Source organism: Maniola hyperantus, chromosome 4 (assembly GCF_902806685.2).
Source record: "Maniola hyperantus chromosome 4, iAphHyp1.2, whole genome shotgun sequence".
In the NCBI taxonomy this organism is placed as follows: domain Eukaryota; kingdom Metazoa; phylum Arthropoda; class Insecta; order Lepidoptera; family Nymphalidae; genus Maniola; species Maniola hyperantus.
In genome coordinates, this window is record NC_048539.1 from 15,088,208 (window position 1) to 15,112,881 (window position 24,674).

At 40.9% G+C, this 24,674-nt stretch overlaps 1 protein-coding gene across 1 annotated transcript in view; it reads right to left on the reverse strand.

Moving 5' to 3' along the window:
• Positions 1-24,674, reverse strand: part of raskol (Ras GTPase-activating protein raskol) — a 173,474-nt gene that overhangs the window by 5,133 nt on the left and 143,667 nt on the right. Inside the window, exons 5-17 of the mRNA XM_069498086.1 lie at positions 20,468-20,693; positions 18,750-18,819; positions 17,393-17,520; positions 15,019-15,162; positions 13,832-13,977; positions 8,706-8,945; positions 6,247-6,446; positions 4,865-5,073; positions 4,282-4,394; positions 3,600-3,766; positions 3,152-3,391; positions 2,261-2,358; positions 174-2,184 (exon numbers count right to left, since the gene is read on the reverse strand). Of these exons, the coding sequence (XP_069354187.1) occupies positions 174-2,184; positions 2,261-2,358; positions 3,152-3,391; positions 3,600-3,766; positions 4,282-4,394; positions 4,865-5,073; positions 6,247-6,446; positions 8,706-8,945; positions 13,832-13,977; positions 15,019-15,162; positions 17,393-17,520; positions 18,750-18,819; positions 20,468-20,693 (3,992 nt within the window). The remainder of the gene's footprint in view (positions 1-173; positions 2,185-2,260; positions 2,359-3,151; positions 3,392-3,599; positions 3,767-4,281; positions 4,395-4,864; positions 5,074-6,246; positions 6,447-8,705; positions 8,946-13,831; positions 13,978-15,018; positions 15,163-17,392; positions 17,521-18,749; positions 18,820-20,467; positions 20,694-24,674) is intronic.

Genomic DNA, 24,674 nt, shown 5'->3' on the forward strand with positions numbered 1-24,674 from the left:
CTTCACTATAACTCCCCTGGCGTCATTGCAAATCACACAATAATAAATCCTCAATTCTAAGGAATAAAGCATGTAAAGCAATGGTGCCAACATGACGGCAGGAGACAAGATATAGGGAACGGTCTGTAATCACACGTGCTTCAAAAAAGATTCAACAAAACAAAAATATGAACCTGTTCGATGGTTCTATGATGCTTAGTGCGTCGTCTGCCAGTTGTGCTGTAAAGCGTGTCGTCCACTTCATCGGAGCTATCTGTAAGCTCTCGCGCAGACTCCAAGCTAAGCCGTCGCTGCAGCTTGTCCCTTGCAGGGATCTCCCTGTCACTCCTCGCCGGCGTCCGTTCACTCGCCTCACTGGAATGAGACTCCCGGCTGAACACACGTGAAGGCGAATCCCTTTTTTCTCGACCTCCATAGTAATCCTGATGCCTTTCCAAATCTTCATTCAGCCTACTACTGGATATTTTCGCTCCCGAATACGTCCTATCTAAAGGATAATTCTTCTCGGGAATTGAGCTTTCTGTTGAAAATTTTTCAGGCGAATTTTTCATGTTCTCCATGTTATACAAAGCCTTTTGACTCCGCGAGATTTGTAACCGGTACATTTCTTTATTCACTTCCTCCACGTTGGACTCAGATCTGCTCATCGGATAGCCGGAGTCTGTTGAGATATGATGCGGTTTGCTCTCGTACAATGACTCGCCTCGTTGGCCAAAATGTTTTAAATTCAGTTGATTTTGATTAGTCGAATAAGAGAGCATGGGATTCGTTCTGGGCATTCTCGTTTTGCTACTTTTTCTTAAACTTGGCGAATTACTCGAAGATTCCTCGTCTCTAACCCTAGGGGAGTGGTTGTGGTTATTGTTACTCCGCTGGTACAGATCTTCGTAATTACAGTTATCTCTAGTGAGTTTTCGGTGGGCAGCGTTGCGATTCTGTTTGTCATAATTTCTACTGTCGTCGTTGAAATTCGTGGAACCCTCTTCAGAATTCGTCTCCACGTTGTCTGTGCTCAGACCCTCCTCATCGATGGATGAACTGGAAGAGCTACACGGACATCGCTTAGAGTTTCTGTTTTCATTGGTTTTCTTGATTTCCTGCGACTGTCGATTGTTATCCTCCATATTGTAGACAGGGTTTGTAAAAACTAATGGAGCTACTTTTGTGTTTGCGTTTGTGTTGCTTTGAACGTTGTCGGCGGTTGTGAAGTTTTGGATACCATATTTCTGAATATCATACTCAATTTTTTGTTGCACTGGGCTCTTTGGATAAAATTTCTCGTTTTTGCTATCGTAATACTGCTTCTCTCTTTGTTTTTGGTAGTTTAGCTGTGAGTAGCGGCTCATAGGTTGCCCACCGTTCTCGTAGGGCTGATGGTGATGAGCCGTATTTTCAATGGGACTAGAACTTTGGCTGTACGTTGCGATGCTCTGGTATCCGGAGCTTGCGACATTCGACAATCCACTGATGGATACATTTGAACCGTTGTTTGTGTAAGAATGTTTGTTTCCATTAATAACGTTATTGTTATTCGATTTCGACTGCGAAATATTTTTCTTATTCATAATCTTTTCATCGACTATATCCGAATCATCGGCATACTTCAAGAGATCTGATAATTCGTCTAGCGTTGAAGTTTCTTTAATGATGTTCTGCAAATCGTTAGAGCAATAGTTATGGTTGATGCTATCGCTACTCGGGGACCTTTCGGTGCTGTTATAATTGGAATTGTGATAATGCGTTTGTTGCTGATTAAAGTTATTGGGTTTGTATCTCTCCTGGAACCTCCTCTCTAAGCTTTCGTTCAAACCGTTGCTAATGCCTTTGGGATACTGATCAGAGCCGAAACCAATCTGTACGACTTTTAGATTAACACAATGTTCCTGATTATTGTACTGAGAGCTATATCTGTCTGGATTGACGTTCTGATTGACTGGGCTCGACCCGTATCCGTTTCTTGGAAGCGTCGCTGAGCGTAAATTAAAGCTGGGCGATTTGGAAACAGTCGCATATGACCCTTTGTACTTGGATTCTTCAGCATTGGACTTCGATGGACTGATGTTGAATTGGACCCCGTGTTTGTTCATGATGGGTGAACTGTGCGCAAAGTTATTGTTGATTGGACCATTCACTGGAGCCTCTACGTTCGGTTTAGTCGGCGTGTTGCACGTTGGATCGTTAAATCTGAAAATAAAATTAAGAATCAAAACGATGTCACTAAATAAGTATCCATTTATATGGTAAAGGTTGCTTTACTAACCTGAAGATATTTTCACCCATTGGTGCAGGCGGTCCAATATCATTACTCATCAGTCTTTTACTTAAATCCTCCAAAATTTCAGACAGCGGGTCCAACTCCTAAATGAAAAAAAAAGATAATTAGTTATTTTATAATGTTATTTTCTTTTAAATGGGAGGGAGATTTATTTTAGCCCAAGCTACAGAAAAAAATGTTTGTGTTTGGGCCCAGCTTTGTTTAGTAATTAATTAATGATTTATGGCACTCCAGCACACACGCGATGCAGGTGGACTAAAATCGTAGTACATACATATTTTGTACGCTTTACACGCAAGAACACTCCAAATCGGCGAAGGGCTTTTTATGACTTTTTAATTCAATTTTTTTTTGACTTAACTCACTGGACTAAGAGCCAGTGAGTGCCAGACCTTCGTTATTTTATAAAAGCTGGAAGATTTTTGGCGTATTGTCCCCAACATTGGGAGGAACGTTTGTTTGAATCATGGTGGTTTTGGGAGCTAACAGGTAATAAAGATGAAGAAAATCTTACGCCTAATTTTTTATATTTTCCAATCCAAACAAACACCCAAACAAACGTTCCTCCCGACGAAATGAAACTTTCAGCTTTTATAAAATAACGAAGGTCTGGCACGCGCTGGATATCTCTCTCTACAGTCTACACGTACTATTCATACATTCTTACTAACTATTACTAGTAGATAATCGAATCGATCGAACAAATATCCGCTACTCTGTCCGCATGGATTGAGGTTATTGGGAAGTCTTGTGAGAACTGATTTGATAACTTTGATTTGAAAATTTGACCCGAAAAATGTACCTACATAGTCCGCATCGCCGCTTGGTCAGATGTCTGTCAAGGGATATTATTGCCATCCGAAAAAGGGCACGAACCTGTATCTTCCCTGCAGGCAGCTTGGGCAAGCTGTCGGCCAACAGGCCATGCAGCGTGGCCAGCTGCTTGCCGAGGTCGACGTGCGGCGCCCACTCCGGGTCCGCTTCTACAGCTATCTCGGTCCTAGAGCCCTCCGACCCCGCCATGGAGCCTTGCGATGCCGAAGAGTTGCGCTTGCTGCCGTCTGGTTGCTGTTGCGACTGGAGCAACTGTTGGTGTTGCTGGTCCTGCGGTCGCGTCTGCAACGAAGATTTTTTTTGTAGAAACATTTGGATTTATCAGATTACTTGAAGCAATAATTCACGGAGATGTTTCTGAGGAAGACCTTCATTGGCTTGAGAATTACATTGAGGAACTTCATGAAGGTCTCCTGGCTCTGAATCTGAAAGTGCATAATGTTAGGCAATTTACACGTACAAATTACCGGAACTTGAAGTAAGAACTTACAGAGATTGCCCTGAGGAAGGCCTTCATATTGGGTGCCTCCTGCTCGAGGAAGTCGTTGAGGAACTCCATGAAGGCCTCTTTGCCCTGGAAGCGCGTGAAGTTGGCCAGCGTCTGCAGCGTCTTCGCCACGAGCGTCAAATTGCGCGCCGCGCGCTCGTTGGGGTATTCTGTAGTTCATTTCAATATTAAGGATGAGTTTTTAACAGGGATATGTGCATAACTTTCTAGAGTTTTTGTGCTACACAGGGTGAAAGTAGAACGCTAGCGAGACTTAGTATAATTATAGCGCGTAAGTTTTTACTAGTGTTCTAATTACACCCTGTATTTACCGTGAACAAAGCTTTCAAAATTTTTCCTCACAAATTTTGAGCTTAGAGCTTTTGAAGACAGCAAAGTTAAGAGTAACGGGGTGGTACTTCAATGTGTTTTATTGTGTAACTAAAGTCATCGCAAACGACATCTTATCTCTTAAGATCTTTCCCAACATTGAAATGGACGAACTTGGCTATTTTTTGTGATATATGTATTCACCAAGAACATAATAACGCCCTCATTCTTTTAATATCGGTTAAGATTACCCATCGTAATTCCAGCCAAGTTAAAGAGGTTAGCTTTCTTTCGGTTAATATTATCTAATGCGAGGAAAGATTTCTCAAATTATTCAATCAATGTTGCAACTCACCGTGAATTATTCCAAAAAGACTTGGAGAGAGAATTGCGGGACAAAGGAAACGAAGAAAGATGGAAGCACTGATCAGGTTATCTGATATATCTTCTCGACCCATTGATGTTAACCTGAAAGAAATATTATCTTAAATTATGAGGCTTTTGTAGTGATAGACATGAAGGCATATAGTTATGGTATTGTAAAAAATCTGGCCAAATTATATTGGACAACCTACCACCTCCCAAACAGTTAGTGCAGTATGATCCGGTTCGAAGGACCATACAATGTAGTTATTTGTGGACAATATTAAATGGTAAATATATAAATTGTTTCATTGACTGTATTACTTACGCCGGGATAGCTAACTCTTAGTTGTTATGTGTGGCACAATTTATGAAATAAACGTTTTTCTTTCTTCTTTCTATTTTTTTAGATAGCTGAAAATGAGACCATGATATTGATAGTGAGTAAATGTGGAGAGGAAGCCCACTGTTCTAATTCCTAGAGCGTAGAGCACGAGGCTCGACGACTGGGTTAGATGCTAGTGCTGCAGTGTTCGGTTACATATAGTGCCCCGAACAAGTAAAAACCCACTCACCTCTCGCGGAACGTGGCGAAACAGTCTCTCAGTGGAGGAGGGAACCGGGGCGCGGAGGCGGCGATGGCGCGCCACGCCAGCGTCACGGTGTCGCGCAGGGCGGACTGCTGGCGCCGCAGCGCTGCGCCACTGCCGGCTCGCAACGGGTCAACCTCGCAGTCCGTCGCGCCCGATCCCGCCGCCGCGGCCACCGCCTCCCCGAGTGTGTCCTGAGCAGGGACACGCAAGGTGAGCAAAACTTAACGTCATATTGGGCATCCAGAACGGTATCAGTACCCATATTATCAGTGCCCATTGTATAAATGCGAAAGTGTGTTTGTTTGTTGGTTTATCCTTCAATCACGTCGCAACGGCGCAATGGATCAACGTGACTTTTTGCATGGACATAGTTTAAGACCTGGAGAGTGATATAGGCTGGTTGTGCAATGAGAAACCTGGAAATTATTACGCAAAATATTGTTTAATCCACTTATTACTAGAAAGAATCATTGTACCGTTTTCTTTAGCTAATTCATTCATAGCTCCCTAGATGACGCTATATACGTGTTGCATCGCGGCAAATCGCGCGCACACCCGCTCCCGTCATAGGTGCTCCACTTGTCAACGCCATATTCAAAACAGCAGTCTGAAAAACGACACGCTAACATCCGCTCGCGCGCAGGCCACCTATGGCCTTGCATTGGTACCAGCACGAAAATCTAGAAACGCTCTCACGCATCCCTAAGGCTGATTCAAGGAGTCTTGGAGAATTTCATAAGAACAGGTCAGTGATTTCTTCCTTGTATATATCATTAGTTTTAGGCATTATTTTGTTGTTTTTTCTAGGTTTTTTGTTGCCAATACCATCGCCGCTAATTCCATACTATTGCAGTATAATTATTATAATTAATTTCGCACACGCACCCAAGGATCAGTGACTATTTACACGTTGCTGATCCATAGGCTACGTTTTATTCCAGAAAATCAAAGAATTTGGAAGACTCGAAGCACTCCTGACTTCGAAAACAGTATGAAAAATTTACCACATATGGGGCTCAGATTGACTCAGTAAAAACGGATCCATGTCATAAAGGCATGCAAAGCCTACATTGGCACCCCAGCAATACTCCCGTAAGTTCTCAGCGTCCTGGGCGGGGAGCTGCACTATAGATCTCCAACGATCGGGCGACGGTTTTTTTTTTTAATAGAGATAGCGAGCAAACGAGCAGGCGCGCGGGTCACCTGATGTTAAGTGATTACCGCCGCCCATGAACATTTGCAGCATCAGAGGAACCGCCGATGCGTTGCCGGCCTTTGAGGAATTTGTTGGTCCGCCCCTTGAGTGTGGAAACGGACCCAGGAAAGAAGAACGGACTCATGCAACAGTATGCCCTGCTACTGACCTGCAGATACTGATCGCCGACCAGCTTGAGGTAGGCCTCCATGCTCTTGGTGGCGAGCGAGTTGCCGCGGAAGGTGAGCGAGTGGTCGCCCGTGCGCCGCACGTCCAGCGCCACCACGTCGGCCAGGTAGCGCGGCGCCAGCCCCGCGCCCGCCATGCACAGCACCAGCGCGCAGCCGATGTCTTCCTTCGCTTTCACTCCTAGGGGGAAAGAAAAAGATCAGTATTGGTTGAAGGGTAGGAATATTGCTATTTGCTAGTTGAAGCGTAGTAGTAGTAGCGTAGGTCGAGCGGCAGCACGAGGTTTGGAATACTCTTCCGCGATATGTGTTTCCTACCAATTACAACCCGGGTATCTTTAAAACAAGAGTGAATAGGCATCTTCTAGGTAAACGCGTCCCATCTTAGGCCACATCATCACTTCCCATCAGGTGTGATTGTGGTCAAGCGTATACCTATAATGAATAAAAAAACGTCGACGCACTGGTAGCGGCACTCGATGCGCAGAGGCCGGTGGTAGGCGGTCGTAGTTACCTATGACGGGCTCGAGGTACTCGCAGAGGCGGCGGTAGTTCCTCTTGAGGTAGTCGAGGAAGCGCGCGTAGTGGTCGAGCGGCAGCACGTCGACGCACTGGTAGCGGCACTTGATGCGCAGAGGCCGGTGGTAGGCGGTCGTAGTTACCTATGACGGGCTCGAGGTACTCGCAGAGGCGGCGGTAGTTCCTCTTGAGGTAGTCGAGGAAGCGCGCGTAGTGGTCGAGCGGCAGCACGTCGACGCACTGGTAGCGGCACTCGATGCGCAGAGGCCGGTGGTATAGGCGGTCGTAGTTACCTATGACGGGCTCGAGGTACTCGCAGAGGCGGCGGTAGTTCCTCTTGAGGTAGTCGAGGAAGCGCGCGTAGTGGTCGAGCGGCAGCACGTCGACGCACTGGTAGCGGCACTTGATGCGCAGAGGCCGGTGGTAGGCGGTCGTAGTTACCTATGACGGGCTCGAGGTACTCGCAGAGGCGGCGGTAGTTCCTCTTGAGGTAGTCGAGGAAGCGCGCGTAGTGGTCGAGCGGCAGCACGTCGACGCACTGGTAGCGGCACTTGATGCGCAGAGGCCGGTGGTAGGCGGTCGTAGTTACCTATGACGGGCTCGAGGTACTCGCAGAGGCGGCGGTAGTTCCTCTTGAGGTAGTCGAGGAAGCGCGCGTAGTGGTCGAGCGGCAGCACGTCGACGCACTGGTAGCGGCACTTGATGCGCAGAGGCCGGTGGTAGGCGGTCGTAGTTACCTATGACGGGCTCGAGGTACTCGCAGAGGCGGCGGTAGTTCCTCTTGAGGTAGTCGAGGAAGCGCGCGTAGTGGTCGAGCGGCAGCACGTCGACGCACTGGTAGCGGCACTTGATGCGCAGAGGCCGGTGGTAGGCGGTCGTAGTTACCTATGACGGGCTCGAGGTACTCGCAGAGGCGGCGGTAGTTCCTCTTGAGGTAGTCGAGGAAGCGCGCGTAGTGGTCGAGCGGCAGCACGTCGACGCACTGGTAGCGGCACTTGATGCGCAGAGGCCGGTGGTAGGCGGTCGTAGTTACCTATGACGGGCTCGAGGTACTCGCAGAGGCGGCGGTAGTTCCTCTTGAGGTAGTCGAGGAAGCGCGCGTAGTGGTCGAGCGGCAGCACGTCGACGCACTGGTAGCGGCACTTGATGCGCAGAGGCCGGTGGTAGGCGGTCGTAGTTACCTATGACGGGCTCGAGGTACTCGCAGAGGCGGCGGTAGTTCCTCTTGAGGTAGTCGAGGAAGCGCGCGTAGTGGTCGAGCGGCAGCACGTCGACGCACTGGTAGCGGCACTTGATGCGCAGAGGCCGGTGGTAGGCGGTCGTAGTTACCTATGACGGGCTCGAGGTACTCGCAGAGGCGGCGGTAGTTCCTCTTGAGGTAGTCGAGGAAGCGCGCGTAGTGGTCGAGCGGCAGCACGTCGACGCACTGGTAGCGGCACTTGATGCGCAGAGGCCGGTGGTAGGCGGTCGTAGTTACCTATGACGGGCTCGAGGTACTCGCAGAGGCGGCGGTAGTTCCTCTTGAGGTAGTCGAGGAAGCGCGCGTAGTGGTCGAGCGGCAGCACGTCGACGCACTGGTAGCGGCACTTGATGCGCAGAGGCCGGTGGTAGGCGGTCGTAGTTACCTATGACGGGCTCGAGGTACTCGCAGAGGCGGCGGTAGTTCCTCTTGAGGTAGTCGAGGAAGCGCGCGTAGTGGTCGAGCGGCAGCACGTCGACGCACTGGTAGCGGCACTTGATGCGCAGAGGCCGGTGGTAGGCGGTCGTAGTTACCTATGACGGGCTCGAGGTACTCGCAGAGGCGGCGGTAGTTCCTCTTGAGGTAGTCGAGGAAGCGCGCGTAGTGGTCGAGCGGCAGCACGTCGACGCACTGGTAGCGGCACTTGATGCGCAGAGGCCGGTGGTAGGCGGTCGTAGTTACCTATGACGGGCTCGAGGTACTCGCAGAGGCGGCGGTAGTTCCTCTTGAGGTAGTCGAGGAAGCGCGCGTAGTGGTCGAGCGGCAGCACGTCGACGCACTGGTAGCGGCACTTGATGCGCAGCGCGGGCAGCGGCGCGGGCGCGCGGCCCGGCGACTGCGGCTTGTCACCCTCGCTCACCGGGTACCACCGCTCGTTGAGGTATCGCGACGATACGTCGTCGACCGGGATACGTACTGTTCCTGTAAACACCAAATTTTGAAAATGCGTATTTTTTTTTTTTTTTTATTTAGACAAAAAAAAGCGAATAATTCACACCACACTTCCAGACCAAAGCACTAGACAAAAAGCCGCGACTGGTGTTGGCAGTTTGCAGCCCAAATAGACCGTAGTCTGTGCTAGGGCTAGGGTTGATAATTTGTAAATTTTAATAAGTTAAAATCCATAATTAAAATAATACTTGATAATATAATTAAAATCAAACTAACTTCATAAGAAATAGTTTGAGCTACAGCTCGTAACCCCCCTAATAAAGAATAATTTGTATTAGAAGATCGTATACCACGATACTTCAACACCTCTTTATTAATTTCATTAATGGGGCCGATTCTCTTGTACACAATCTCTAAACTAAACTAAATTAACAGGTCTAAATCTAGTGTCATTCTTTTCCGCTAGCAACATTATGAAAGGGATAGCAATAGATTTAAACATGTCATTTTAGTTTAGTTAGGATTTTTATTTTTAGATTGTGTACAATGGAATTAGCCACATTGTATTATTATTTAGACAAAGCCGTGTAGTAACATTGAAATCGACATTCAGGGTTTTTCTATCCTTTTTGTAAGTTATTAATTAGCTTTCGACTTTCGACTTCGTCAGCAGTACATATCTATATATTTAAAAAAAAACCGACTTCCAAAACCACTACAAAGTAAAAATAACTTTTGTTTCTACACCTGTCATACATGAATGAAATCGGGCGAGCTTCAGGCTTTGATTTCTAGTTTCGTTTATTATGCTCGCCCGACTTCATACATACAGACAGGTGTAGAAACTTTTGGAAGTGGTTTTTTTAATTATTTTATTTTATATTAAGCTTTTTAGTATAAGTAGTCATTGCTTGGTACCTAATTCATCAACAAAACTTTCCAAATCCACACGGCTTAGGAGTTCAGTACCTTTCAGCATCAGGATTGATGAGTTGTAACTTGGAATTCAACAACAAAGTCTATGCTCGGCATTTACAATATTATTTCACCAGGAACAGTTCCTGAATCTCTATAGTTTAGGAGTGCTGTACCATCCATCATCGGGTTTGAGGAGTTCGGCCTTGGAGTGTAATCATGAAGCTGTTGCTTGATACCTTAAATATCAATTCACCATCAGTAATTCCCGAATCCTCACGGCTTAGGAGTTCAGTACCTTGTAGCATTAGGGTTGAGGAGTTGGGATCCGAAGTTCATTGGTGTAGTCTCTGTTTGCCACCAAAAATAATATTGCATCATCCGCAGTTCCTAAATCACTATATTTTAGGAGTGCTGTACCCTACATCATCAGGGTTGAGGAGTTGGAACTTGGAGGCCAAGCATAAAGTCGTTGCTTGGTACCTACAACTTTAATTCACTATGTACACTTCCTGAATCTTGATAACTTAGGCGGGTAGCAACCCTGCAGCATCAGGATTGAGGAGTAGGATCCAGAAAATTTTATGGAACCACCACGGAAACATCCCCTGTTGATTTAAAAATAAAAATTGCAAATCGGTCCAGAAACTTTGAAAAAATCGGTGAACATACATTAAGAAAAACGGGCCTAATTGAGAACCACCCCCTTTTTGGAAGTCGGTCAAAAATTATATTTTATAGCCTATAGCACTGGGATAGTACGAAATTTTCAGAATCGGATAATTCTTCGTAATATTTGTGACTTGTGTAATCAATAATAATCATGGTAGATCTAGAATCTAGATCGTGATGGTCGGGGACGATCGATGATGCATTATTGTAAACAAAGTTGAAAGTACAAACTAATAAAAGGCACATAATTACAAAACGTACCTTTTTCCAAAAATTCAATTTGACAGGTCTAACTTTTTTAAGATCATTAAGTCAATCGTTCGATATCTGATGATATTATCGTGCGACCCAGCACGGTTGAACAAGCGACGTAAAAGTTTACAGCGCCATCTACATTGCCGTTTGTTAACTTGAATTTTCCTTAGAGACCAGAAGTGACAGAACAATGGACAAAAGAACGTTAATACTAGATAGGCATTCATGTAGGATAGTAGGTAGCATGAATTTTACATTTAAATAGGTACTCAAAATTTCAGTACACGCTACAAATTTAAAAAATAGTCTAAAGTCACGAGGTTTGACAGCTTTAAATTAAATTTAAAATTGACAAACTGTCTGTCCTTTTCATATATTACATGAGTAAGAAAAGAACGCAAATATCTAATGTATGTTTTTTATTACGAAATGTAGAAAATGTTTTCTAATATCAACTTCAGTTTATTATAAATCTTAATTCTTAACACTTGAACATCAAGTTTAAGAACATCCGCAAAATATTTATATTTAAGACTTCTTGTACAGTAAATAAAACAAGATTCGAAAAGATTTTTTTAAATAAAAACAAAAATATTTATTCAAAAATAAAAATTAACATCATGTAGGTATTGTAGGCAATAAGTCTATTTTTTTTTATCTTAATTTGACATAGTAGGTATCACAGCCCCGCGCTAATCTAGTGCGGGATAGCGCGGGTCACTAACAAAATGTCGTATCTGTCCTTTTCTTATTACACTGGTAAGAAATAGATGCAATACTCTAAATTTTAGTTGCGCTCGGAATCAGTACGAATATCAACAACTTCCAACTTCAGTTTATTATAAACCAACATGAACATAAAGTTTAAATAACGATTGCAATTTTTTTATATTTTAACCTCTTGTCATGGACAGTATATGTAATTAAAAGGATTTGAAAAAATATTTATTTATTTATTTCCTAAAATAAAACTTAACACCTAAGCAATAATTACTTCTAAATTAAAATAAGGACCTTGGCTCTTATTTTCCGCGCTGCATCTGAAGCTTCTTGTATTTTTGCTTTGCTTTACATTGTATTTCTGATTTTCTTAATTCAACTAGACTATCACTTATTTCAAACTAGACTATATGATGCCCGCGATTTCGTCCGTGTGAATTTAGTTTTTAAAAAATCCCGTAGGCACACTTTAATTTTCCGGGATAAAAAGTAGCCTTTGTCCTATCCCGGGATGCAAGTAAACTCTGTACCGAATTTCATCAAATCGGTTAAACTGTTGGTCCGTAAAAGGCTGGCAGACAGACAGACGCACTTTCCCATGTATAATATTAATATCGCAATATGGAATAATATGTATGGACCTTGTAGATACTTAAACCGCTGTAAACAGGTCATCTTACCAAGGAGGGCGCGTTAGTCCCGCTTGCACGCTCGCCTACGGTTCACGACTCACGTTGACATAGCGTATAAGTCCCGCAAATTGCTATTACGCTGGAACCATGTCTCATTAACATCGAAATGACGTCATTTTGACGTCAGCCGAAATAAAAATTTACCATCAGCTCGAAACTTCACCCTAGTACTGACGTGAATGTCACTAAAATAGCGGCCACGCGCATTAGCAATTTTCGGAATTTATAATAAAAGGCACATAAATACAAAACGTAAATGTACCTTTTTCCAAAAATTGAAATGGTCAAAATTTGACGTTCTCATAGCAAAAAAATATAATTCGAGATTAATATTATGGACTAACCAAAAAACGGTTGAACACGTGACGTTTAAGTTGTCAGCGCCATCTATACTGTCATTTGTTAATTAAATTTTTCTTAGAGCCAGAAAGAGGCCAGACGGGCGTCCGCTGCCCCGTGAGCTCCTACTTCACGTATCAACGGTACCTCCCAACGAGGGCACTAGGGGCGACGAAGAGGACGACACATCGGACACGACATACAACCACAGGATACGATACCCCATCCACGCACAACAGACAGAAATGTTTAAGTGCGGAAACCAGCCCAGAGCGAAGAGAGATAGAAGACCCACTGGATATGACACCCCCCCAATCACCAAATCTTACACCTAGCACCAACGTAGAGATGAATCCAGATGCTGCAAGGCCGAGTTTGTCAAGAAGACACCACAACAAAAAAAACAGTACAATGAATGAATGATAATTTAAAATTGAATGAGTAGCCTTTTACTATTATTTAATTTAAGTATTTTAATATCGTTTTTTTTTTGTTATATTTTTTATTTTCATTTGTTAGAATAGAATAGAATAGAATGTTTTTTTATTCAAGTAAACTTTTTACAAGTGTTTATGAATAGTCAGGTAGTTTTAATTTACCACTGGTTCGGAACGCCGTTCCCACCGAGAAGAACCAGCAAGAAACTCGGCGGTTGCTCTTTTTAATTTTTCATATTATTATACCGTATTCATATGTTATTATACTGTACTATACAAGCCATTGCAGCCCCGTGCATTGCTGGAGCGAGTCAAATTTAATTTGTTAAAATTATATTATCTGTTCTTTGTTTTTAAAATTAAGCTAGATTGTACATTTATAATTATTATGATAAGTATGCATGATTTAATACGCAGACTAACGCATTGAGGGTCAAACCTCTGTGGTTTTTTTTGCAATGCGTGCTACCTAATATATTTTTTGTATGTTGATAATAAATTGAAAAAAAAAAACAATGAGCAGATTTTTTTTTATTCATTATAGGAAAACGCTTGACCACAATCACACCTGATGGAAAGTAATGATGCGGCCTAAGATGGGACGCGTTTACCTAGAAGATGCCTATTCACTCTTGTTTTAAAGATACCCGGGTTGTAAATGGTAGGAAACACATATGTACTGTTAGACGGCATAAAAACTAGGTGATTATCTGTAGCGTGCTCTACGGAGTAGCATCTATGCGAAATGTCACTCTGAAATGGCGCGTAAAAAGTGGTGTTTGCTCTTGTGTTGATATAAATAATAATTACTATGTGAACAGTGAATAAAAGCGTTCTAAAGTATATCAAAGTAGTTTTCATTCTAATAGTACATAGGTCATCTTACCGACTAGGGCGTGTTTGTCCCGCTTGCGCGCTCGCCTCTCGGGTTCTCGGTAGACGTTGACATGTATAGCGCGCACGGCGGGCAGGCCGCTGAACTCGTATACTTCGCCCCAGAAGCACAGCTCCGACTTCAGCTTCGACGACGACCTGGAAATCATTGACTTATATATTACTTCGTATGGACAGGGCTATTATATAACAAATAAAATGGCAGATTCACCGCAGAAACACCGATTCAGTGCTAAAGCACCAATGCAACCTCAGTGACGTCTGGATTTTAAACGAGTCGTTCATTAGTATCTAAGAGGTGGCGTTGATTTATTTGGTTCCAAAACCGTGAAAAATTTTGTTCGCTTGGGCATATCTTGTTATTTATATCGATGCCTGGAAATAATTTGTTTTATCACAATCTATACTTCTATACTAAGATTATAAAAAGTGTGTTTGTTTGCATGTACTTCCTTCACGCCCTAACTAAGCAATCAATCGACTTGATTTTTGGTATGTAGATAGTTGAAAGGATGGGGAATAAATAACTAAAAACATTTTTTATTAAATTAAACTTTTACAAGTACTTTTGAATCGTCAAATGCATCTATCACTGGTTCGGAATGCCTTTCCTGCCGAGAAGAACAAGCAAGAATTTCGGCGGCGGCGGTTTTTGGGCGTACATTTTGTGGTCTAGGCATAAAATCATCACTTCTATGAATATAATATGTATTATAGGAATGTTTAAATGTTTTGAAGGTTTGGCATTGGTTTTATTATTTCACTTCTCAATAGAGCAAGGTGGAGTTCACGCCGATGCATAATTCGACGTCTACGTTACTAGTTACTGCCAGTTTACGAATTGTGCTTAATTTTCCTGTAAGTCCGTCAAAATAAATATCTCAAAACAATAAACTACAAAAGTATAACGTTTATTTTGGATAAATTGGATCAAAACCTCCAGTAGTTTGAGCTGTGCGTTGAGAGATCAGTCAGTCAGTCACCTTTTTGTTTTATATACGTATATTATTTAGATTTCAATTATAATGCAATGTCTTTCATTCATGGACTATAGTACGCGACAGATACTATACCCCGATTTCCATCTCGACCTGTCGCGAACTATACTTTGGCCAGAACCCCTTTGTCGACTGGGCATTTCCCTTTTATGGATTGATGGTTTAATGTACATTGACTAACCTCGCATACAAAGTATCGTCGAGGAGTATTTCGCAGTAGTATCGTTTCTTGGGCGGGATGGCCTTAGCCTCCAGCAGCCACAACTTGACCGTCCGCTCGCAGCGTCGCGTGCGGATCTCGTCCGGCCGCGCCGCTTGTCTTAAACTGAAAGTAATAATAACACAATCAATTAATTAACCGACTTCAAAAAAAGGAGGAGGTTCTCAATTCGTCGAAATCTTTTTTATTTTTTATTTTTATGTGTTACCGGATTACTCGAAGACGCCTGGACCGATTTTGAAAATTCTTTTTTTGTTTGAAAGGGTCAAGAAATACTTCAAAGTTGGTCCCATTTAAATTTGGTGAAGATCTGATGAACATCTTCGAAGATAAATAATGGAACTCCTCAACGGATAAGTGTAAATTGCTCGCGATCAGTGTAATAGCTTAGTAAACAGTAGATTTTTAACCAGGCATAGCATATTTTAATACCATAGGGCCACTAAAAATTGTGAAATAAAAATTTTTAACAAAAAAAAAATAAAAACCGACTTCGATACACAAACATTAAAAATAATTTAATTTATTACCGAATATATTATGTATACAAGAGTTAATATAGTTCCATAATAATATTTTTTGGGGTCGGTGCCAATGAGGTGCCATTGTGGAGTCTCTTAAAAATATGAAGTCTAGACGATTCGCGCAGCTAAAGCTAATTTTGGCACCGGCACCAAAAAGTAAACTTTCACAAGTACTTTTGAATCGTCGGATGCATCTACCACTGGTTCTGAATGCCTTTCCTACCGAGAAGAACCAGCAAGAAACTCGGCGGTTGCTCTTTTCAAATATTTGATATACAATATTATGCCATATATAAAAAAGTATTTGCAGTCCTGTGCGTTGCTGGAACAAGCTGCAGGTCAAATCCACGCTCTTTTACCATTTAGATAATCTTCAATTGTGTAATATGCTTTTTTCAGGAGCATACTTTTAATAGATTTTTTAAACTTGTTTAAAGGTAAGTCCAAAATAGAGGTACCGTATTATTATTCAAGAAAGAAGAAGAATAAATTAGATCTCCAAGAAGGCAGTCACGCTCCAAAGACCTCGTCATTACCTTTTCGTCGTTGTCGCAAGCGCCAACCTATCTTGCACTAAAAAAATCTTTGTTCAAGGCAAATTTTGCACAAAACTTAGTTATTTTGATATAATTAGATATTGAGGCTAATTCCGTTGTACACAATCTCTAAACTAAACTAAAATGATATGTCTAAATCTATTGCTATCCCTTTCATAATTTTTCCTGCAGAAAAGGATAGCACTAGATTTAGATCTGTTATTTTGGTTTAGTTTAGAGATTGTGTACAAGAGAATCGGCCCCAATGTCCAAAAATTCGTCGAGGTTTTGTAAGAATTGAACCCCTCTTTTTTTATTTAATTTTCAAGGATAAAAAGTAGCCCAATATACCTGGGGAAGGACAAAGGCTACTTTTGATCCCAGAAAATCAAAGAGGTTCCACGGGATTTTTAAAATTCTAAATCCACGCCGACGAAGTCTGGGCATCATCTAGTACCAAAATAAATAAGGTTCATCAAACCGGGAAAATTGCATAAAGAAGTTGATTCCTTTTGAAAGTCCGTCCGAGCCTTTGACGAATACATATATTCATACTTATATGAATTTCGTAATAATACGCCATGAATCGCATAATAATATTGAGGGGGAGAAAGTAGCAACGACGCCTTGTCGGATCAAATATCTTCCATTATTTCACCTACGCAATTTTTAAAGCTATCACAAAGGAATCATATTCATTTATTCATAGATCGAAATTTTCCTTTCGTAACCCAATAGTATAGAATATATAGAATATAGTAGATATAATTATTCAGTAGGTACATCATTAATTATCTTTTCTATCATTCAATTATCAAAGCTATTCTTGATTTTCTGCAAATCTGTCCCAGTGCCAGTTCTGTGCCAGTTTTTCTTAAGGCTCGCCATGCATTACAATCTTGGGTTTTTCGAAAAGAGCTCTACCTTTTTGAGGTATTTTGTTAGGAAAGAAAATTAGACATGGTCTTAAAAATTACTTATTTCCCCTTTCTCCTTTAGCAAAAGCTTGTGTTTAGACGACAATAGTGCAATAAGTGGACTTTAAAGTTGAACCTAAGACCTTTTCAGGTCCCAGTTCCCTCCCTGACCGCCGGATATTTAGGCTGAGATCTATATAGCGCACTTTGTCTTTGCTTAGACTTAAGATTGAGTTAAAACGAGACAGATTTATATGAGAGATATATCTCTGCCTCGTTTTAACTCTGTCTCAAGTCTAAGCAAAGTCAGAGTGCGCTCTATAGATTTTACCGTTAGAGTTCGGTAGGTATGACTTACCTATAGATCCATCGATCACGTTCCTTCCGCGACGCACACGCAAAATAACGCGGTGCACGATTTTCTGCACTTAGAGCGAAACAGTGGGGCCTGCTCAGTACCGATGAGTGTAATGCTCGAATTTCCACCTGAAAATTAACAAATTTACATTGCATTAGCTCTGAAGCTCACAACTTCGTCTGTTCTGTGTGGCATAAATTATTAATCGTGGATAATGTAGCTGTGAAAGAATTTTCAGATTCGGCTCATTGGTTCCACCGAGAACCCCAAACATACAAACTCTTAGAATAATAATCATCGTCATCATAATCAACTTATCGCCACTGGGCCACTACTAAGCACAGTTCTCCCAGTGCGGATTGGCAGTCTTCACACACCTGTAAGAAGATTATGGAGAACTCTCAAATATGCTGGTTTCACGATGTTTTCCTTCACCATTCTATTTCTTCATATAAAAATTACATTAAGTCAATTAGTACTTATTGAAACTCCCTGTCTCTCTCAACTCTTCTTGGACATGATTTTTTGTTTATAATCAATCATACCTCCGTAATGCAGTTTTTTATTGAAAGGTTTATTCGGATCCGCACTGGGAAAACTGTGCTTAGTAGTGGCCCAATGGCGATTAGTTGATTATGATGATGAGTTTTTATGTAGCAGTTAACAAGTTGTAGGTAAAAAACCGGCCAAGTGCGAGTCAGGCTCGCGCAATGAGGGTTCCGTACTACAGTCGTATTTTTTCGATATTTTGCACGATAATTCAAAAACTATGATGCATATAAATAAATAAAAATCTGTTTTAGAATGTACAGGTGAAGACCTTGCATATGATACCCCACTTGATATAGTCACTCACTTCGGAAGTTGAAAATACTAATTATTAGTTCATGACCACAATTTAATTTTTTTTGTGTGATCTAACCCTAAATTCACGGTTTTCAGATTTTTCCCCAAATGTCAGCTATAAGATATACCTACCTGCCAAATTTCATGATTCTAGGTCAACGGGAAGTACCCTGTACGTTTCTTGACAGACAGACAGACAGACAACAAAGTGATCCTATAAGGGTTCCGTTTTTCCTTTTGAGGTACGGAACCCTAAAAACTACAACAGACAAGAATACTTGTCCTTAAAAAATTGAGGTACATTTCGGTAGACCTATTTTTCAAAAACATGCGCTTAACTTACCATGACGCATATACCGGTTACAAAGATACCGCTAAGTATTGCGATACGACCGGCTATTATACTCGTAAATTAAGTATGATTCAGAGTATTGAAAGTGACTGAGCGTTGAACTTAACCTTTATTGGAGTATTGAAACTCCTAATAATGCTGAAGTTGAGATTTTCTTACCTGATTAGGTGGTCCGAGATCCATTGTGGATACAGCCGGTGAGTGCGCTGATAGTAGACTTTCATGAGATCTGGAAATAAGCGAGGGGGTTTTTTTAATAAACCAACTGGCGCTGTCATGTCCACCTTCAGCGGGGTGATTCGCTAACTCAGTGTTCAACAGTGAATGATATGCGATTGATAACCAACGAGCTCATTTGACATTGGTTGTTTCTACATTGCTGCTTCACTGAATTATTACAAGTGCTTTTGAATCGTCAGGCAGTTTTAATTTACCACTGGTTCGGAATGCCGTTCCTACCGAGAAGAACCAGCAAGAAACTCGGCGGTTGTTCTTTTTAATTTACTATGCTGAAATAAAATAATTATTCGTAGAAAACGTTCAATGGATTAAAAATAAATTCGAGTTTAGCGAATCATCCCGCTGGCCGTCTATAACCGTAATATATGTCTTGGCTCATCATTGATCTACAGATACAGATCTACTGCAATGCAACCTAACCTGTTGCCACAAAATATGTCTAAACAGGTAGCTGTTCTGAGGTGATAGGAATATAGGATCATCACGTCGATTCAGAGAAATTGTTGATGGCAATTGTAACAGAGATACAAACAAACGAGAACATTTACGTAATCTTATATCATCTCTAAACGCATACACTGGTACACAGTCTCCGTTATGTCGTGAGTAAAATACTAAACAATCAACTCTTATCGATGACTACAAGTATTTTAATATAGGTACGTCTCATAACAACTGTTAGACATGCCTTAGAAAATACTACTTACTAGGTTTTTTGTTGAAATATAGTAGAAATTCCTAAGCCCATAAAATTAATATACTACCTATATAGCGCTCTGCGCTGCAATAGAGTGAAATATGCCTTTGAACTGAGCTCCTATGTAGGTATATCTAATTAATTTGTACGTAGAAGTTTCGTGTTTATAGTCGACGTTGAGCAAATATAAAGCACCTCAGTAAAGGGAGGGGCGACAGTCGACACTCCTAATGAAATTACAACACCTCAACATGGTGGCAGCACGACACTAACCATTCTCATTGTCATTACTTAAATGTCTTTGTTATAGCCCTATGACGGTATAATTTGCTGCTCAATAAAGTTTTCATGGCAAGGGCTCCCCTTGTTATCGCGTTGGTCGTGAAAAACTTCTTCATTTTTAGGGTCGTATTTTGCTACGTATTCGCTTTACCTCAAAGGTAAAACACTATCTTTTCCTCGTCGCTAAGATGACCGTTTGAAAAAATCATGGTACCTAACGATATGGGTTTTTTTATTTATTTATTCAGATGCAAGTTAGCCCTTGTCCAAAATATCGTACCTATTAGCTGAGCTCTGCTCGGGTGAAATTTCAGAAAAATCGTGCAATTTAAAAAATCTTCGAATCAGGAAATTTAAGAAAACCTTTTAGAAATCTTACAGAAATTATAATCTTATAATCCTAATTATTTTTTCAGAAATCTTAATCTTTCAGCAGAAAATCTTATATAATCATGAAATTACAGAAAAATCTTTCAGAAAATCATGCTCATCATGAGCATGCCCCATTATCATGGTCACTTGTGTTCAGCGATTAAAATCTTAAGCGATATCAGAAGATACCTCAGCCTTCCAGTTAAAGTACGGTACTCTTTGTGTACGAGTCCAAGCCGCACTGGTCGCTTTTTTGTTTAAGTTTAGGTAGTACCTATTTGTATACCTTGAGGTTCGCAAAGCATGCGAAGCCGGGTGTGTTGGAACCGCCGCCGCCGCTCGTTCCCTCTCTAGCTTGGTGGCGGACTTGGTCCGCTTGAGCGGGTTGCTTCGGAAGGACCTCTTGGAGAAGAAGAAGGAAGCGAGGCGCGACGGGCTGTGCTGCGCCTGCGCGCCCGGCACTGGCGTACTGGGGGCAGAACCGCGCCGACATGCCTTCTCGTAGGATGTGTCTGCAAAGAACGAAAGAACTGTTAAAATCAGCTATCAGGACATTTAGCAAACCCTACATAATATTATAATCTTTTTTTTTTAATTTATAGACAAGCGCTTGGCTACAATTAAACCTGTTGGCAAGTGATGATGCAGCCTAAGATGGAGCGCGCTTGCCCAGAAGATGCCTATTCACTCTTAACTTGAAGGTACCCATATTAAAATTGGGGGGAAACCTGAAGCCGGAAGGGCGTTCATATCCTAGCGTTTCGAATTAAAAACAAGGAGGCATATCCCTCCGTACGTACGTACATACGTTAATCTAAATCAGTACCTACCCTTATTATAAATGCGAAAGTGTGTTTGTTTGTTGGTTTATTGGTTTGTCCTTCAATCATGTCGCAACGATGCAACGGATTGACGTGATTTTTTGGATGGGTATAGATAAAGACCTGGAGAGTGACATGGGCTACTTTTTATCCCGGAAAATCAAAGAGCTCCCACGGGATTATTAAAAACCTAAATGTACGCGTATGAAGTCGCGGGCATCATCTAGTACGACATATTTGCAAGCCACTGACTGATTCATCAACATCCAACCCAAACCCTTGAACTCAGAAAGCTGATTTTTTTACAGAGCTTCCTTTTCAATAAGGCTGGATTATTCGAAATCCCGACGTCTGTGCCCGATGGGAACAAAGCAGCAGGCGCTTTTGTACTAGTTCTTATTAAGATACTAAGCACATACAAAAATATTATATCTGCTGAAGAGTTAAAACATTCTAACACGATTTGTGCTTTTTGCTTAGGCACCTACTTCTACTTAGGTACTTTTTATAATAAGACGTTAAAAGAGCTGTTCCAAAAAAGTAACAATACTTAAAATCGCTATAATGCAGTAATTGACAAATAAATTCTAAATTATAATATAGGTATTCTAAATACCTATGAAATGTCTACATGGGCAAAACAAAGCAATATTCTGTCGAAGTAAACGCATAAATACTTACTCGTACATCAATCAGCTGTATTACGGCGATATTTAAATCGATTTGAAAGCATTTATAAATCAATCTATATTTGTGACTCTAGATATAAATTTGCCCGTATCTAAGAGTAACTAACTACTATTATTTACACGTGTAATAACTACTGAGTCTGTAGGTACATTAGTTGTGTAAAAAATTTGAAAATGCAACGCAACTCTCATAGTCACAACACAACATAATCTTAAGGGGACTCAGTTCGGTGCTTTGTTCATACAAACGTAGGAGGGAAATTACAACAATATTCGATATTGTACGCACAAAACTAAGAATTATATCGATTTATCTCGTCATTATCTAGGTTTATTGATATATAAAACATTGAAAAAAATATTGATTTAAAAGTTACGTGGCTCAAAAGATTCCTTTTTTAACACTAAATTAATGACAACTTTAGGCGTAAATAAATAAGATTAGGGCTAAAAAAAATCTAAAACAATTTATCATTAGACGTAGTTTATTTATTCATTAGTTGAAATAACTTTACTTTGCAAACATAAATTCAGCAGTTTTTTCTCAAAAATACTTTTCCTAAACCCTTTTCGCGCGCTTGATTTCGGTGAAAATCATCGTGCCTCTCAACTTTCTCATACAATGTCAAGTGAAAAGCAAACATGTTACCCACGTGCGCTGCCAATTTCGGTCGAGCGTCCTGCGTCACCTTAACAATACCATTTCGATTTAACTATCGATGATGATCAAATGAATGACGAAATCTTTACTAAGTATCTATCGTAAAGCTATTGCTATGATTTTTAAAAATAATTATGAATACCTATTAATTATGAAGGGGAAATTGTTACAAAGAAGAACAAAAGCTACTGTAGAAATTTAGTCTTATCGATTTTGCCCGATGAAGTACTTGGGTGAGCAAATCGACAAATCTCTATCCAAAATATATTATCCTAGTATAATTCTATAATCCTAGTATATATGTAATCCTAGTATATATTATCAAAGACAGTAAAGTACAAATAAAAATGGTATTTATACCACGTGCTCGCGAAGGTAGTTCGCGAATACTTACTAGTTTTACTTTAAATATAATTTCAAAGTCAAAGAAAGCTATCACAGTTACACAATAAATATGTTTAGATAAATATTTACTTGACCTTTATACTGACATAAATTATAGGGGTATAGTGAATAAATAAGTTATTAATTACCGCAACAGCGAAGTGGCAGCGAATGTAGGAACAATCTCATATTTACTCCTAGGAATATCGAATCGAGACTGATTTATTGTAGCCTCGTTATTAATGGCCATGATCGTTATAATCCTGCGGTCATGGTAGCCGGTAGGTATTGCTTATATTAATATTAGGCCTGTATACCACTAAGTACAAGTACTAAGAGTTAATTATACATGGTGAAATTTTAGTGGTTGTCTTCCCGCGGCTGAACGATTCGCCCTCAGTAGTACTATCGAAATTTTGAGTTAAACTTAAAAAATACAAATGTTTTTGTTTTGAAATAATTTTTAAAAAAATCGACAACTCGAAAGTGTGAGAAACAATAGTAACTCCCTAGACGTAAAGTGAATAGTAGGTAAGTACATCCACTCGAACCGCGCTGTCAATAAAGTGAAAAAGTTTAGAGCAAAATAAGCTCTCGCGCGTAGTGATACGGCATAAACTAGCACGCACGCGGTATCACTATTGGTTCGAGGTCTCATTCGATTTTTGTTTTTCTCGATTGTAAATTTGACATTTTTGACTCTAATAATTTTTTATATTTATAAATCGATTGTAATACCACGACAAAATCATTTTGCTTCGGGAAAACAACCATTAAAATTTCAGCGTGTATAGGTAAGATAGGACACTTTTCATCATATGTAATTTGTGTTATGTAAATATCTATTCATCTTTGTCAGTTTATCAGCCTCGCCGTTGGGCGATATTAATTGCATTGATCTGGCTGCGATGTTTATACGTAAACTATAGTTGTGTTTTGTCGGTCTCAACGACAGAGACAATGCTCTACAAATCAGCTATCTCCTTCTAATTGTTGATGTACATTATTTTCTGCCGCGTACTGTAACAAAATATTGCAATTTTAGACATTTAGCGTTGCTGTTAGTGTTATAGTGGCCTAATCTCTCTCATATTACAAATTTACAACAGCATTGTCATCAGAATGTTGTTTTTGTTTGTAACAGCCAGCACAGCGATATACTAGCACGGCGTGCTTTCCGGCGGACGTTGCGCACGACGACGCCCGTGACCGCTGCGCATGCGCTCGCACATATTAATATTACTACGGACAAAAAACCGGCCAAGTGCGAGCCAGGCTCGCGCACTGAGGGTTCCGTACTACAGTCGTATTTTTTCGACATTTTGCACGATAATTCAAAAACTGTGATGCATAAAAATAAATAAAAATCTGTTTTAGAATACACAGGTAAACTCCCTTTCATATGATACCCCACTTGATATAGTTATCTTACTTCGAAAATTAAAAATACTAATTATTAGTTCATGACTATAAACTAATTTTTTTTTGTGTGATCTAACCCTAAATTCACGGTTTTCAGATTTTTCCCCGAATATCTGCTATAAGACCTACCTACCTACCAAATTTCATTATTCTAGGTCAACGGGAAGTACCCTGTAGGTTTCTTGACACACCGACAGACAGACAGACAGACAGACAACAAAGTGATCCTATAAGGGTTCTGTTTTTCTTTTGAGGTACGGAACCCTAAAAATAGTAGGTATATACTCGTCTAAATACCTATTACTTATTTAGAAAGTAGTACCTCTCCTTATAAAGGTACTAGCTTTTCTCCTCGCATTTGGAGGGGCCAAGGCCCAAGGGTTTAAGTGGACTAATTATAGGTTTTGGGCAGCGAAAGTCCCGTCTGACATTTTATTGGACTGTTGACTGCACAGAATATATTATCAACTTCCAACATAAATGGTTGACTGATATTGGTGGTACAGAATAAAATAT